Here is a 17598-nt window from a genome sequence, read left to right on the forward strand (position 1 = left end):
GACAAGTTGAACATTTTACAAAGATCATTTGGTGGCTCAATTTAATACAAAATAGACAACAACAAAAGAAAATGGAAAGGGCCTAGCTAATATTGTACTGGTGGGCTCTATGTACAACAGTGCTATGGCCCTGCCCAATGGGGTTCATCCCCTTCCTCTGTACAGGACAGAGGGCGTGGCGGCCATCCACCGGCTCCATTGCCGGCAGGGTGCACGCGCCGTCCATCCGCTACCTCCCCGCCGTCTATAAGACCATCCCGACGCCTAGACGAACCCTAGTCGTCCACTCCTTCCCCTCGCGCCGTTCTCTTCCTCCCCGCACACACCCGAACCACCACCGCCATGGCCGTCGTCATTCGCGCACTCCCCGTCATCCCCGAAGCATGAGGTCGTGCCCCTGGACTTCGCCGTCGCCCGCTACTTCCTCTACCGCCTCCCATTGAAGCTCGGCGCCACTACATCGCCTGCATCGAGTCATCTTCCACCTCCGGCCGCCGCTCATCGCCGCTTCGATTTGTTGCCTCCAAGCCTTCCCCGAGCTTGCTTTGCACCTCTACAGGTTCGCGGTGAGGTCCCCGACCGATTCCCCTCGTTCCCTAGTTCAATCCACCCCGTTAGGCGCCGCCCCTGTGCTCGTCCATGGCCACCATGGCCGGAGCCCGAGCTCCTGCATACATACTCTGCTGCTGCCTTCCCCTCACTATCGCGCCCTGCCTCACCTGGAGGCCCCTTCGGGCTGCCCGGGCGCTCGCTGGCCGGGCCGCCTGCAGACGTCCATGCCGCCCGAGGCACACCCCGCTACAGCCGCCGCTGCCGCACTCGTACTGCTGCTCTTGCCGCTGCCGCGGCTAGTACTGCTACTGCTGCCCGCTATGCACTACTGCTGCTCCTTGCGTGCTGCAACGCTGCCCCTCACCCGCATCGCCCGGCGCCGCTGCTCCCCTGCTGCTGCCGGCTGCGCGTCCCGCTTGCCCGTCGCCGCCGGCTTCGTCCATGGCCTCGACCAGTGCCGCGCAAGCAGGCTCACCCCTTCGCTGGCCGTGGCCTGGGCCAGTACCTAACGGGTCCAAGCCCAGTTTAATTAGAGGGGTAACCTCCCCAATTACTCCCTCCGTCCAAGAAAAGTTGTCCTCAGCACAGTGTATTTACTTTTTTGCAAAAAGACCCTCAGAGTCTTAAACCCGTCACGAATAACTCCATCTTCTTCCTTCGTGCTCCCCAGTCGCCCGCGCCTCGCAGCCATCGTCGGCTTCCCACCTGCGCCGCCGCCCGCCTGGACCTGCGCCGCGACGAACACCAGCGCCGCCCAGCGCGCGACCAACACCAGTGCCGCCGCCTGCAGCCCGCCTGGACGTGCGCCGACGCTTCCACCTGCGGCGCCCGCTGCGAAGGCAACCTGCGCCGGCGCCCGCCTCGAGCTGCGCCGCCAGCGCCGTTGAATCTCGCTGCAACGGTCGCCCACCTGCGCTGCCCGCGGTATCCCACCTGCGCAACCACCTTCGCCGCCCACTGCCACAAACCTGCGCCTCCGACTTCGTCCGCTTCGGCCGCCGGCGCCGCGGACAATTCCGGCCACTCCCGCCTCTGATGTTGCTACTGCCGGTGGGCGATGCCGACGTGGACCTCTGATGATGCTTCTTCCCTTTCCCTTGCCCCGACTCTGCTCGTACTGGTGCTGGTGAGTCTGCCCCGCCCGCTTCTGCTGCTGCTGCTGTTCAACTAGTGGTGTGAGTCTGAAGATTATTGTTGTGTCTGGAGAACCTGCAAAGATAATTCCTGAACCTACAAGATGATTGCTGAATTGAGTTGAGGTTAGTTGAGTTGAGTTGTCATGCTGAAATGGTGCAATGTTGATAAAAAAATTCAGTTAACTTTTCAACACAAGTTAACTGCATTCAGATCTCTTGATGCTCAAAACCTGTCAATTTCTGTCTGCTTTTGATCTGTCAAGTTGATATTCAGTCAAGTTGATGTCAAACTTGACACATAAAGTTGATAATCAGAATATTTATAGTTCCCCAAATCACAAAACTGGATTCCAAACAATGCATTTGATAATTTTGAAGGACAGACCAAAGGAATCAGTTGTCACTGTTAATTGATTAGAAAATGCATGCTTCCATGAGTGCACTGAAAGTTCAGTGAACAGAGAGACAAGATGTAGGGTTTTTAGCTGCTGCCACAACACAAAGTCTATAGATGCTGAAGTTGTCAGTATAAAATCATTCAGAGTAGATGATGCAAGCAATCAACATTCAGTTTTGACCAAAGCAGAGATGTAAAAGATGTTACTCCACACATTCAGTGTCATACAATTACAGAGATGTTACTCCAACACACATAACAGCACCACATTGAGTGTCATACAATTACAGAGATGTAGAGTTGTCAGTATTAAATCATTCAAAATTTTCCTGTCAAAATTTTCAGTCAAGCACAACTGATCATGTAATTTGAGAAGATTACTCCAGATTTTGGAAACAATCAATTGCTCCAGATTCTGTCAATTACTTGTGTCAATTAATCATGTCAATGGATAAATTATTGGAGTAGATCAAATTCAGTCATTATAATGTTTGATGCCAGCATTAACAATTAGTTCTGATGCAGATCAAGAAGTACAGGAACCAGAGTGAAGAAGCAGATCAACAATCGGAGAAATAGCAGTAGTAGATCAAGAAGTACAACAGATCAACAAAGCAACAGTGGTAACTGAATTTTCAACACTTCTCTATACTGCATAAACATTCTGTGTTTGATCAAATGATTGTCAAGATTTATGCAAATGAAGATCATAGTAAGATAGCAGTATTTATGTACTCTGAAATTCAGTATTGGTAGAGATGTATTGATGTATCATGTGTCATGTGTATGTATTGTCTCATGTGTATCTCTCTGTGTAATGTGTTCAATGAGAAAAGATTGGACTATGTCAAGTAAATTATTTGAATTATTTGAATTTATATGATTTTATTTGAATTATTTGGATTTATTTGATTTTATTTGGACTTATTTGAGTAATTTGATTTTATTTGAATTATTTGGATTAATTTGAATTATTTGATTTTATTTGAATTTATTTGATCTGACAAGTTGATGTTCAGTCAAATCAAATTTCTGTGACTAAATGTTCAGAGACCAAATGATCTTAGACTTACTCTTAATTATTGGATCATGAACTTGCAGTGACAAACATAATTATTGGATCATGAATTAGCTAGATTTATTTAAATTAATTTAGAATTAGAATTATTTGAATTAGCTAGATTTATTGGACTTAATTTGGAATTATTTGAATACATGGGAGTATATGTTCAGTACTGTCATGGTCACTGCTGTCATGGTCTCTACTGCCATGGTCTCTACTGCCATATTGTACACTCATGGTCTCTACAAGCCTACTCTATTCTACTCCACCTCTTGGATGGCTGTGATTAGGCCACAATGGCCAGGCACCAACTTTGAAGCACCACCACCTGATCATTCCTCATCAGCAGCTAGCTAGACACTCAAACTACATATTCTATAACCTCAGCATCAGCAGCAGCTACACACCGAAAGAAACCTCCAAGATCAAAATGCACTAAGCTAGCTAGACACTGAAACTACATATTCTGATCCTGCATAATTAAAGGGAAATCATGCTACCAAACTGAACATACTAACAGAACGGAGTATGCATGGTTCCAAAAAAAAAAGAACATTTGACATTAAGAATAAGAATTTGTTAACTGACATTTAGAGAGCAAAATCTGTAGATTTCTGAACATTTGTAAATTTTGACTATTTAGAGTGCAAAAAACTGAACATTTGTTGACTAACATTTGTTTCAACTGAATAGTCTGACCGAAGTAGCATTTGCTTCAATTTACTTATTTGACCAAATGTTCAGACAACTTATAAGCCTGACCAAGAACTTGCAATACTGAAAGATCAATCCAAGAAGATGGCATCAATCTACACCTATACGCCTGACCATGTGTTAAATTATTCAGAGATCCATGTTCTATCTCCAGGATAATGCAAACTGAAAAGTGTTAAAAAGACCATGTGTGCTACAGATTCATGCATAGTAGTGTCATGGTGTGCTACAGATTCATGCATAATTTGGAAGAATACACTATCATCAAAGGTCAGCGCAGCACATTCAGGCTAATTTGAGAAAGAATTATCAGCACATTCAGGCACATGGCAGCACATTCATGTTTCTGTGCCTTTTCTCAGTTTCAGCAGAATTTTATTTTTTTTGTTTTTGCGGAAAGTTTCAGTACAACTTGACTGAATGAAAGAACTGGAACATCTATCCGAACTATACAAAATTCAAGTGACAATTTCAAAGGGCACACACTGTCTTACCCTGCGGCGGGATTAGTAGAACTTGACTGAATTTGACTGAATGAAAGAACATGACTGAATGAAAGAACTTGACTAAATGAAAGAACTGGATCACCGTGCGCTGCCGCATCTGCTCGCCCCCAACATTAATAAGACCAGAATCGTGCTGAGTGCAACGGAAGCAAACCACGGAGTTGTTGGACAAAATAATCTCAAACAAAATGAAAGCTGACAAGGGAGGAGAGGACCTGCGTCATGTTGTTGTGCTTCTTGAGTAGGGAGGTGACGAGGGGGCCGAGGAGCAGGGACTCGAGGAGCATGCCCAGGGCGCCTTGGCGGCGAAATCCCCTTCCTCCTCCTTCGCGGACTGGCGCACGGTTGAGGCGGCGACCGGCGCGCGTACGCCCACGCGCACCCGAGGTCGCGCCGGCGCAGCACGAGCTACTGTTGCTTGCCCCGTGCCTCCTCCGGTGTCGGGGGCAACGAGGAGGACGTGTCGTCGCCGCGCGCAAGCAGGGGACGCAGCGGGACGAAGAAGAAACGATTTTGGGGGTGAAAGAGGGGATATTTGGGAGGCAGGCAAGGGGGGCAGGGGAGCTGCGCGAGGCAGGAGGGAGCGACGGAGGAGGACGCGCGGGAGAGCAGCACGGCGAAGCTGAGCAGGGGAGCTCCGGCGCGGGAGAGCAGGGAAGCAGCGCGGCGAATCTGAGCAGGGGAGCTCCGGCGTCCATGCGTCCGTGTCGGAGCGTCGATTGGAGACGATGAGGAGTGCGGTTTGTGTCGGGAGTTTGGGGAGGGGTTTTCTGCAAAAACGTCATGAGGACAACTTTTCCCGGACGGAGGGAGTAGTATCTAGTAAAAAAGGGGGGAAGTCCCTGTTAGATTTTTTTTAGTGCTAGTTAAATTTTACACCCCATGACATGTGGGTCCATTGACCCTGTTGACCAGTCAAAGTTTGACTGGTCAATCTTTTGACTGCACTGTTGACTAGACCCCTGGACCCCACCTGTCATACTAAGAGGCTAGTTACCCTCTGGGTACACATAGCAGTTTTCTCATTTAGTATTTCGAATTAAATTAAATCCAGAAATTTAGGAAATCATTTAAAACTTTGAAAAATCATATAAAATATTCCGTAACTCAGATGAAAATACTTTGTACATGAAAGTTGCTCAGAACGACGAGACGAATCCGGATACGTAGCCCGTTCGTCCGCCACACATCCCTAGCATAGCAAACTCGCAACTTTCCCCCTCTGGTTCATCTGTCCGAAAACGTGAAACACCGGGAATACTTTTCCGGTTGTTTTCCCCCTTCGTTGGTATCACCTCGTACCGCGTTAGGGCACACCTAGCACCGCATATTGCCCTCTTATGCTTTGTGATGTTTTGATTGCCCTGTTATTTATTGTGTTCCCCCTCCGTTACTTCTTTTCGGTAGACCCCGAGACCGCTGCCGATACCCCAGAGATCGACTACATCGACGATCACCCCTCCTTGCCAGAGCAACCAGGCAAGCCCCCCCCCCCCCCTTGATCACTAGATATCGCCTACTCTCCTCTATACTGCTTGCATTAGATTAGTGTAGTATGTTACTGCTTTCCGTTAATCCTATTCTGATGCATAGCCTGTCATTGTTGCTACAACTGTTGATACCTTACCTGCAATCCTAAATGCGTAGTATAGGATGCTAGATTATCATCAGTCGCCCTACACTCTTGTCCGTCTGCCATGCTATACAACTGGGCCGTGATCACTTCGGGAGGTGATCACGGGCATATACTATATACTTTACACTGTTACATTACCGGTGATATTGTTTGGAGATGGGGGCTGAAGGGGCAGGTGGCTCCATCCAGGTAGTGGTGGGCCTGAGTTCCCGATGGCCCCCGACTGTTACTTTGAGGCGGAGCGACAGGGCAGGTTGAGACCACCTAGGAGAGAGGTGGGCCTGGCCCTGGTCGGCGTCCGTGGTTATTTCAAAATAACATGCTTAACGAGATCTTGGTATTTGATCCGAGTCTGGCTACTGGCCTATACGCACTAACCATCTACGCGGGGACAGTTATGTGCACTCGACGTCGTGGTATCAGCCGAAGCCTTCGTGACGTCAGCGACTGAGCGGCACGCGCCGGGTTGGACTGGAACGCCTACTCTTGTATAAGGGAGGCTAGGTCTGCTCACCGGTCGCGTTCGCAACGTACAGGTGTGCAAAGGGCGACGGGCCCAGACCCCTGCGCCATAGGATTTAGACCGACGTGCTGACCTCTCTGTTGTGCCTAGGTAGGGCTACGACGTGTTGATCTTTCGAGGCCGGGCCTGACCCAGAAAAGTGTGTCCGGCCAAATGGGATCGAGCGTGTTGGGTTATGTGGTGCACCCCTGCAGGGAAGTTAATGTATTCGAATAGCCGTGATCTTCGGTAACAGGAAGACTTGGAGTTGTACCTTGACCTTATGACAACTAGAACCGGATACTTAATAAAACACACCCTTCCAAGTGCCAGATACAACCGGTGATCGCTCTCTCACAGGGCGATGAGGGAGGATCATCGGTTAGGGTTATGCTATGCGATGTTACTTGGTGAACTTACCATCTACTCTCTTCTCCTGCTGCAACATGGAGGTTATCAGAAACGTAGTCTTCGAAAGGACTAGCTATCCCCCTCTTATTCTGGCTTTCTGCAGTTCAATCCACATATGATACCCTTATCCCATTTGATACCAATGCATACATATGTAGTGTAGCTCCTTGCTTGCGAGTATTTTGGATGAGTACTCACGGTTGCTTTGCTCCCCCTATTCCCCCTTTCTATACCCGATTGCTGTGACCAGATGATGGAGCCCAGGAGCCAGACGCCACCGTCGACGACGACTCCTACTACACTGGAGGTGCCTACTACTACGTGCAGCCCGCTGACGACGACCAGGGATAGTTTAGGAGGATCCTAGGCAGGAGGCCTGCGCCTCTTTCGATCTGTATCCCAGTTTGTACTAGTCTTCTTAAAGAAAACTTGTTTAACTTATGTCTGTACTTAGATATTGTTGCTTCCGCTGACTCGTCTATGATCGAGCTCTTGTATTCGAGCCCTCGAGGCCCCTTGCTTGTAATATGATGCTTGTATGACTTATTTTATTTGTAGAGTTGTGTTGTGATATCTTTCCGTGAGTCCCTGATCTTGATCGTACACGTTTGCGTGTATGATTAGTATACGATTGAATCGGGGGCGTCACATAAGTATTGCACATCTAAATCCTATGGCATTGATCTTATGCGGAGATTCGTGTGATAATTTTCTTTTGCCTTTTTCTTTTCCTTTCTATACTTGATTGTATCACTTAGATGTGCAATAACTATAACACATTTAGATGTGCCCTAGACAAACCCTAAAATTCTTAAATACCCCGGTGAGGAAAACAGAAAATCTGATATATGGTCTTGTGTTGACATTTGGATTTTATGTGCACTATAAGTGACACAGGGAAGCTATTTTTAAGACTCGCATATCTTAAAGATTACGCTGAACCACTCAGAATCCTTGAATGCATCAAGTTGAGGTAAGTGACTCTTCCCATCCATTGACTAGACTATTAAGGTATTCCACGGTTTAAAAGACATATCTACATGATGGTCTTAAGTGTGTGCTTTATTCACATGAAACCATTGGCTCATTATCCTGACATCGATTTCAAGTAAATCGAATGGATAACATTGCAGAATTCTCCTTGAGTGCCTTCTCTATGAACCTTAGATTAAAGTTTAGCAATTTGTCCTAATGTTTAGACTTAAAATGATTTGATAGAATCCTATTCAAAGAGTTAAGCTCATTGCATTATCTTTACTTTAAAACTGTAACTTACCAACTTTACGTTGGAGTCATGCCGTTTTAACATATTAGAGCAAGAGTGTTCTCCAACGACGTCTTTCCCCCTTTAATACTCCGGCCGGATGGATTAAGTTAGATAACATCTCACTTGTTACGGCTACGCTACTAGTTGTCCACTACTACTCGGCAGCAGCCATCCAGCGTCCCGTGCAACATTTCGGTTACATATACTAGCCACTAGCATTACTCAAAATCTCCGAAGGATCCAATTCGCAGCTCAGTGAGCGGGCGGCGTCTCCCTCGCATCGCAGCCGGTCGCCGATCGAACGCCGCCGACTCCATCCGCGCCAGCTAGTCCCTCGGCCGCGCCAGCCAGAGGGAGCTCAGCGCGCGGAGCCGGGAGAAGTAGTCGCTGATGACGAGCAGCGCGCGGGCGGCCTGCCGGGTCGTCAGGATGCGGTGCATCTGCTGCAGGGTCTGCTGCCTCAGGAGGTCGCCCTGCCGGAGGAAGTTCTCCAGCGTGCTCAGCTTCCCCATGGCGATGGCCATCTGCCCCATGTAGTTGGTCACGTTGGCGGCGCCGGCCAGCGGCCCGGCCCCCGCCGCCGCGGCCAGCGTCTCGGACAGCGCCTGCTGCAGGGCCTCCATCCCCTGCGACAGCGCGTCCTCCGCCTGCTGCGACGACTGCTGCAGGTTGCAGATGCCCATCAGCTGCTGGTCCGTCAGCGGCTCCAGGTGGCTGGCCAGTACCTGAACGTGTCATCGTCCCAGATTATCCATGGATGTCGTATCAAGGTCCCTCAAGGTCTAGGTGGCAATGAAGGCTGCTGGCTGGAGTACCTACCTTGAGGATCTCCGACGAGCGGAACCCGCCGAGCCACATGAAGAACCGCTCGGCGGGGCTCATCCACATGCCCGACAGGACGTGGAACACGTCGGACTTGGTCGCCAGGTTCTTGAGCCTGAAGAACTCGTCGTAGTGCAGCAGCACGAACTCGACGAGGATGCGCAGCTCGTCGTCGCCCATGTCCGCGATCACGGCCACCCTCAGGTTGTTGATGTGGCGCTGGTGGTCGTCGAGCCACCGCGCATACTCCAAATCGAACGCCAAGGCGCCTGCAACACCACATTTTCTTCAGTTAAAATGGAGAAACAAAGCTACTACTGATCTGTCAACATATGTTACATATCAAATTTGAAGCAGAGGTACCAACATTACAGAACTGCGCTGCAGAATCACTAGTGCAACAGCATGTTCAAACTAGTAGCATGGGAATAAATAGATTGCGTGATGAATAAAAATGTGAGCACTGGAAATATCATTTACCTCGGCTTGAGCAGTCACCGGAGCCACCACCGGCAATGAAGATTCCCTGTGATAAATGCCCAGGTGATCAATCAATGACCATTGACCACAGACCGGTGTTAAAAATGCAGACTGGCATCCAAGGATTTACCTGCTGCCTTGCCCTCTGAAGCTCTTGCTCAAGGTGCGTCAGCTTGGATCGGCTGCTTTCCAGCTGCGCTAGGTAAGCCTTCAAACCGGAAAAGAAAAGGCTTAAATCGTCACGTTCGTGCATATAAAGGCCAGAAGAACAAATTACATGAAACGATGCAGAGTGTTGTACTCCATGTAAATCAGCATAGCAAAACCAAGACTCCCTCTAACAGGAATATTTACGAAGCTTATTGTGCTACAAATAGGTACTCCCTTCGTTCCGAATTACTTGTTTTGGATTTGTCTAGATACATGTATCTAGACTCATTTTAGTGTTAGATACCTCCGTATCTAGACAAATCTAAGACAAGTAATTCGGAACGGAGGGAGTAATCAATAAAGTCAAAACACAAGGAGAACTACTATGATACTACTAAGATGAGCAAATTCAGAATGTGACGCTAGCTTTCCAAGAAAGATGCTTCTACTATGATACTACTAGTATTCTTGCATCCTTCAAGTAGAAATGGTGGTGCCCACATTGACCATAAGAATATACTAATTGGAGTAGTAGTAGTACTACTAGTACTATATGCTTAGGAAAATCCCTTCAAAAAATGCTTACGAAATATAGTTCATATGCCGGAAAAGGAAAACACATAGGAATGAATGGCATGCAAGATTTGCATATAAACAAGCAGCCCTACTGTGAGTGGCAACCAAATGAATCCACGGATCACTTGGCCGCCGTTTTCTATTCGACAGGAACAAATGAATCAGACTACATAATGGGAGGGATCAGCTCACCTTCTTCCTGATGCGGCTTTTCCGGGCCGCCTCGCGGTTCTGTGCAAGCCTCCGTGCGGTCTGCAAATCACAGTCGCTCATACGTAAGAATTACAACCACATTTGCTACCTACAAGATCATATTTCATCGAGCATCCGATTCATGTATATGTATGGTATTGGTACCTTCTCATCTCCTGTTCTTTCAGAGGAATCGACACACCCCACCCGTCGTTGGGAATGCGCCCCTCCGCCGGCGCCACCACCGCCCTGTCAACAACAGCAGTAAACCGCATTACATGGCGAGTAGGGCGAGTTAACTGACCAAGAGCGAGAGGATATGAAAGGAGCGGGCACCATCAGGGCGTGGTGCTTGTCGCCGCTGTCGTCGAGGTCCGTGGAGGTCTCGGTGAGCGGGCTGGTGACGACGATGCCGGAGAGGGAGTCGCCCCAGTTCTCGAGCTGCTGCACGGCCGCCCTCGGCGTGCAGAACCGGCCCTCCGCCGCCGCAAATGCCATTCCCGGCGTCGCCATGCCCAACGACCCCACTACTCCATGCTGCCACAATAATAGTCAAACACAAGATTGAAGAATCTGGACACGCCGGAGTTCACCAAAGCCAGAACCCCAGAAATGCTCGCAAGAAACCCACTCACCGGACTGGCGAGCGACGGGAAGTTGGCGACGGTGACGTTGCTGGAGGACTTGGAGCTGGGGTTGGGGCCTTCATAGTCACAGGGCCAAGCAAACGCATACATCAGGACGCGCAGGCATGGATCCAAGAGCAGGTCGAGGAGCAGGGTGAATAGTTCTTGGAATGCAAGCGGCAGTGCCGCGGGCGCCCCTTTCCGAAGGAAAATAAAGAAGCGGCGCTACTCACTGCGGGGGTGGTGGAGGAGCTCGGGGGGGAGCTGCGCGGCGCCATCTCCGATGTGGTGGTGGTATCCAGCCGTGACGCCACGCTCCGCCCTGCAAGCAGCACGAGGGGCGCGGCCACGGACGCGCGCAAGGCAACAAAGGGTTAGCGCGCGGGGCGGGCCGGTCCAAGGGAGAAGACAGAGCTCGCAGCGCAAGAGAACAAAGGACGAGCCGAGCTTGGGTGGCCACTGGCAATAGTATAACTGCGCTACCGGACATGGGCGATCGCTTTCTCCGCTACTGTAGCCGCGTGGGTCGGGTTACCTGAAGACGTGGAAAGGCCCAGGGTGGTGATGCATCGGGGGCCGGAGGAGGCAGGGTCGACGACGAGGACGAGGACCACCGTCACCGCCGCCGCCGCCGGGAGCAAGCTGGGAGATGGATGGGGACTCGGACTGTTGCAACTGTTGCGTGGGCGTGGCGCGTGGTCATGGTGTGTCATGCGCATTGCCACTTATAATGGCGGGACGAGGAGGAGGAGGCGGGATTGGAAGGCCGTGGGAGAATTGAAGGGGGGTAGGATCGGATGGAAATGAAAAGATATGATGATGATCCGGACGTGTCCATCGGTGCATGTCAGAGGGATCCATCTGTCCATCCATCGGTCCAGTCTTTGGGTTCCGTCGGAGATCAGGCGTCAATCAGCCGAGATGGCTGGGCAGGCAGGCAGCGCTATGGTGTAAGCTTTTGTATGCGAGCGCGTTTGCGTGTGCAGGGGGCTCCCGGGCACATGCGTCCATGGATGGGGCAGTGTAAAGGCTGTGGCCATCTTGAACTGAGGCCGTCGTACGCCTGTAGCTAGTATTACGCCTATGCGTTGATGGTGACGGTAGTGGTAGGGGCAGGATTATAATAGGTTTGTAGCCATTGTTGTTTGGTCCTAGGTAGGGTGTAGCACTGTTGTAACTTCAGTTCTTCTTTGACTAGAACACAGTACGGCAGTGAGCACAATGAAAAGTGGGAGGGGGCACGAGAGGGCACCCCTGAACCCATGGGCATTTCCACCCATTTTTTAAAAAAATGCATTTTAAGCATGTTTTAAAATATTAAAGAATTCAAAAGAAAATATCATGCATACATGTTCGTAAATGTGTGTACACGACACAAAGTTTTATAAAAAAAATTATTTTATTTTGTGTTCGTAAAAAAAGACAAATTCCAGTGCTTCTAAATAGTGTTTCACAACATAATTTTTTGTATGTGAAACTTTATGCATGCACAGAGAACATGGAGACGTACCCATGCAACTTTTTTCAGATTTTTTTAGCAGTTAGAAATTAGTTTTTTTTAAAGTGGGTTCATATGTACCCGGTTCATTCATGCACTTCTTGAGGGGGTATATTTTTTTCTTTTCTTTTGCGAGAAAACTTTTGATCTACTCATCTTCAATCATGATAGTACAACGAACAATAGAAATAATAAAAATTACATTCAGATCCGTAGACCACCTAACGACAAGTACAAGCACTGAAGCAAGCCGAAGACGCGCAACTGTTATCGCTCCTCCCTCTCGGGAGCCGGGCAAAACTTGTTGTAGTAGACAGTCGAGAAGTCGTCATGCTAAGGCCTCATATGACCAACGCAAAAGAACATCAACCACCACCGAAGAAGAGTAGCGTAGATCAAAAGGATCCAACCTGAAAACACTCGAACATAGACGAATGACGACCAGGTCCGAGCAAATCCATCAAAGACATATTCGCTAGAGACACATATCCACACGCCCACCGACGATGCTAGATGCACCACCGGAACGGGGGCCTAGGCGGGGGAAAACTTATTCCATCTTCAGGGAGCCACTGTCGTCTCGCCTTCCTGAGCAGGACACAAAGCCTAACAAAACTCAAAGAAAGATATAAAAACAGAGCCCTCCCACCAGCAAGGGTCGGGATCCACTCCGCTCCCATGGCCCTAAGGCCACCAGAGATGAGGCGGACCGGCGGCGATGCCGGCAGGAGGCAGAGAAACCCTAGCTTTAGGGGAGGGGGCACTTCAACTATTCTACTAACCAAAATAGGTTAGTTGCAACTCGTACTCCGGGCATATACATTATCTTTCTTTCAAAACCAAATTGAGGGCATCTCTAATGCTGACCCTCAAATTTGCTTCGACGTCTCTCCGCAGACAGGGGACCATTCCGCAGATACTGATGTCGGAAATCACCGTCCAACGTTGCCCGCATACATTTCAACCATTATTGGAATTAAGCAAACAAAATTTATGCAAACCGACCGGATTTTCATATAAACAGGAAGAGATTCATGCAAACACAGCAGCTTGAGCAACTAATCGGCCGCCGATTATCAGCCTGCCAAGCTTGGCTTCAGGCAGAGGGGAAGAGCGGTGGCCTTCCTGGGACCCGAGCGATGATGACCTACCATGCACTACTCTTCCTCGCCGAAAGGATCGATATGGTTGACTAGAGGGGGGGGGGGTGAATAGGCAACTAACAATTTTTAGCTTTTCTTTAACAATTTAAACTTTGCATCAAAGTAGGTTATCTAGATATGCAACTAGGTGAGCAACCTATATGATGCAACAAGGATAGGAACACAAGCAAGCAAGTGATATGATACAAATAAGCTTGCACAAGTAAAGGCACGAGATAACCAAGAGTGGAGACGGTGGAGACGAGGATGTGTTGCCGAAGTTCCTTCCCTTTGAGAGGAAGTACGTCTCCGTTGGAGCGGTGTGGAGGCACAATGCTCCCCAAGAAGCCACTAGGGCCACCGTATTCTCCTCACGCCCTCACACAATGCGAGATGCCGTGATTCCACTATTGGTGTCCTTGAAGGCGGCGACCGAACCTTTACAAACAAGGTTGGGGCTCTCTCCACAACTTAATTGGAGGCTCCCAACGAAACCACAAAGCTTCACCACAATGGAATATGGCTCCGAGGTGACCTCAACCGTCTAGGGTGCTCAAACACCCAAGAGTAACAAAATCCACACAAGTATGGGGGAAGCAAATATCCTTTGATGGAAGTGTAGATCTACGTCTCCTCCTTCAATCCCTAGCAAATCAACAAGTTTGAGTGGCTAGAGAGAGAGATCGGGCAAGAGAGCTTGAAGTGCATTAATGGTGGAGTGAGAGAGGTCAAAGGTAAGAGTGGTAGGTGGGAGAAGCTCCATTATAAAGCAACCCTAGATTCCAAGCGTCACAGCGTTTTTTGCACTGCAGCGGTACAACCGGTCCTCGTCCCGGTACAACCGGGACTCACGGTGTATCTGCAGAACCCTACCAAGCGGTACAACCGGACCTGCGGGCGGTAGTACCGGCTAAGAAAAATAACCGGACTAACCGCCTAGCCACTGCACAACCACCACATCAAAACAGGAGCTTGACCGGTACTTGGGCGGTGCCTGGCCGGAACAACCGCATGGCCTTGAGCTCTTGGGCGGCTAAGTTCTGAGCGGAAGAACCGCTCGGACCACCGGTGGTACCGGTCATCGAGGAACGACCGGACCAACCGGGTCACTACCGCCCAAGAACCGCATCAAAACAGAAGCGCGAGCGGTACTTGAGCGGTGCATGGACGGAACCACCGCCTCAGCTTTTGCAGAGCATGGTGGCGGTACCACCGCTCGGGGGCAGCGGTACAACCGCTCGAGCAAAGCTGATGAGCGATAAGACCCAGCGGTACAACCGCTCCAGAGAGCGGTACAACCGCTGGGCAGAAACGGTGAACATGAATAGATAGGGGAAGAGACAAGGAAAACTATCTCTCTCACACACCTGAGAAAGACAAAGGAGGGGTGATGAAGGTGTACGTGAAAAGATTCCCCCAGTTCTTTCTAATGAAGATTCCCTCTTGATAGTACGGGTTGCCTACGACCAAAGAGATAAAAAGCATAGGGGAATAGCTTTCCGATGTAGGCCTAAGCGTCAAGAACCTGAAACATTCAGCACAGGATTAGACCAACAAAGGGTTGTCATCATCATCCAAAACATAAAGTAGGAAAATGCCCTTTCAATCTCCCCATTTTTGGTGGATGATGACAACAACATGATTTGCAAGAGAGAAGACTATGAAATCTAGACAGAACTCCCCCGGGATGTGTGCCCCAATAAGAACATGCTGTAAGAAAGCATGGGCACACTTTCAGGGCTAGACTCCCCCTAGATTTTATAGACTCACCACTCTAAGCACATAATATGGGAGACAACATAACGGATAGATAGCAATAATAACAATAATAATAACCAAAATAACCGACGAACTAATAGCAATAATAGGAGTAGCATAAGTCTCACACACAGCAAGAAACCACGAACATGGTTCAACACTAAAGAGAAACACGAGGAAACGAGAAACCCAACCCATGCAAATCCCGAGACCTATAGAACCCTCTCCCCCTTTGGCTTCAAGACACCAAAAAGGAAAAGAGCGAAGCTAGCATCCCAAAGCTCAGTAGTCCTCCTATGACTCCTCGGTCGCATCTGGATCCTCATCAGCAGAGTCGTCATCGTCGTCGGGATCGGATTCCTCCATGGCATTGTCAGCAGCAGCAAAAGAGGTGGATGGTTGGGGAGGAGCCTCATCATCAGACCTGGTGCTGTGGGTTGAAATCCAACGCTCCTCTGGGGTGATGCTCTTCTCAGAGCCACTCTGTACCGGCATATTGAGGTGCTTCATCATTGCAATTTGGCGACGCCGTGCAAGCTTCTCATTGACATGTGCCTCATACATCTTCTTCTGGATGTCAGCCTGGAGACAAAAGGTCTTCTTCACCTTGGCAGTGAGCTTGGCTACCCAAGAGGGCTTGGCCCCTGGCTCCATCTCAAAGTCCTCATCGTCAGAAGTGGCATAGACATACTCAGGAGCATTGGCAGGGAAGGGGGGCTCGGCGTGCTTCTTCTTCTTAAGAAGCTTGACCTCATGAACAGTGAGATTGTTTGGAGATGTGAGGAGCTCTCCAGGACAACGAACAACCCACACAGAGTTCAGAAAGCACATGACAAACGGAGCGTAGATTGGGACCTTACGGTAGATGACCATGTTGTACATTTCATGGCACAACCAATTTGACACATCAAACATTGCACCAGTCCCCACCATGGTCTTCATAGCAACCATCAAGTCAACCAGATAGCCATGAATCTCATCTTGGTTGCCCACCTTGGGCAAGAGCACATTATGGAACACTCGGTGCATGATGTCATAGACCTTCTCCAAATCCTTGAATTCTCCAATAATCCCATGACCCCGAATGTGTAGAGGGGCAAGCTTCTCCTTAGGCATGGACTCATGATGGTCATGAGGACGAATGCCACCCCTTCCTTCCAGACCGGTATCATCATACCCAATAGCATTGCAGAAAGCCCTCCAGGGAACTTGAAAGAGCTCATCACGACACATGAAAGTGAGAGTGCGTGCATCATCTTCTCCAAAGTGAACCGTGGCATAGAACTGATGGACGAGTTGAATATCAAAGTCACAGTTGACTGACATGAGCTTGACAAGATCAAATTTCTCGCAGAGAGCCAATGCCTCACCAAAATACTCCAAGTTGCTCCTCCAATGGTCAAGATCGATGGTCCACTGCTTGGCATACCTGTTCTTGTTGTGCTCAAAGAGTTCATGTACAATTCGTACTTGCATCTCATTCCGGAACTAAACAGTGGTCCAACGAGGAGCAATGGGAACCTCATAAGGATTCTTCGAGCGGTAGGCTTCCCAATCCTTGGCTTTCCAGCGATGCAACGGCAGTACCACACGTTGCTTTGCAGCGGCAGACTTTTCACGGCGAGTGGGCTTGGTGGGAATCACAACCTCTTCTTCGTCATCAGACACAACCGGACGCAAGGTCTGTCGTGCCCTCTTCTTGGTCTTGCGAGGAGCAGAGAGAGAACTAGAGCCACCTGAACACACGCACAAGGAGAACACAAGAGACCCAACAAAGATGAGAGGATTGCACACACAAAGAAGAAAATATATATTGCACAAACTTTAAAAAATGAAACATGGCTACTTGGTGCAGATAACCCGGTTGAACCGGTTCTCCTACCGGTAGTACCGCTCCAGCGGTTGTACCGCCCGCAGAGGCGGTAGAACCGCTGGACAGTGGTACTACGGATAGAGACTAGATTGAACCGCGAAATATGAATCATACTAGCCATATTCTACTTTCAAAGACATGCAATCTAAGCAGGAGGCAAAAAGTGATCTCTTCCACCCAATAGTTTAATCAATAAACGCGGAATGTCAAGTAATGCCCTAGAACAAAGGGAACAAACCCTAGAACGAAGAACGAAGGACAAGGGGCATTACCGGCATCCATGGGAAGAGATCGGAA

General features: G+C 49.2%; 2 protein-coding genes across 2 annotated transcripts; one reads left to right on the top strand and one right to left on the bottom strand.

The window, feature by feature from the left end:
• The first annotated feature begins 137 nt into the window (after window positions 1–137).
• On the top strand, window positions 138–2988 carry LOC123153223 (vegetative cell wall protein gp1). Its single transcript, XM_044572442.1, has 3 exons — window positions 138–209; window positions 269–566; window positions 1223–2988. Exons 1-3 carry the CDS (start codon window positions 138–140, stop codon window positions 1627–1629), a joined length of 777 nt encoding a protein of 258 aa, XP_044428377.1. The 3' UTR covers window positions 1630–2988.
• Window positions 2989–8161: 5173 nt separating this feature from the next.
• Window positions 8162–11757, bottom strand: LOC123149981 (transcription factor TGAL3). The gene is made up of 10 exons (XM_044569772.1): window positions 11566–11757; window positions 11264–11352; window positions 11040–11107; window positions 10741–10941; window positions 10570–10653; window positions 10405–10464; window positions 9617–9694; window positions 9487–9532; window positions 9004–9275; window positions 8162–8909 (listed from the first exon to the last, which is right to left on the bottom strand). The coding sequence occupies exons 1-10, from the start codon at window positions 11598–11600 to the stop codon at window positions 8511–8513; spliced, it is 1332 nt and encodes a 443-aa protein (XP_044425707.1). The 5' UTR covers window positions 11601–11757; the 3' UTR covers window positions 8162–8510.
• Window positions 11758–17598: the final 5841 nt, after the last annotated feature.

The sequence above is a fragment of the Triticum aestivum genome, chromosome 7A, assembly GCF_018294505.1.
Source record: "Triticum aestivum cultivar Chinese Spring chromosome 7A, IWGSC CS RefSeq v2.1, whole genome shotgun sequence".
In the NCBI taxonomy this organism is placed as follows: domain Eukaryota; kingdom Viridiplantae; phylum Streptophyta; class Magnoliopsida; order Poales; family Poaceae; genus Triticum; species Triticum aestivum.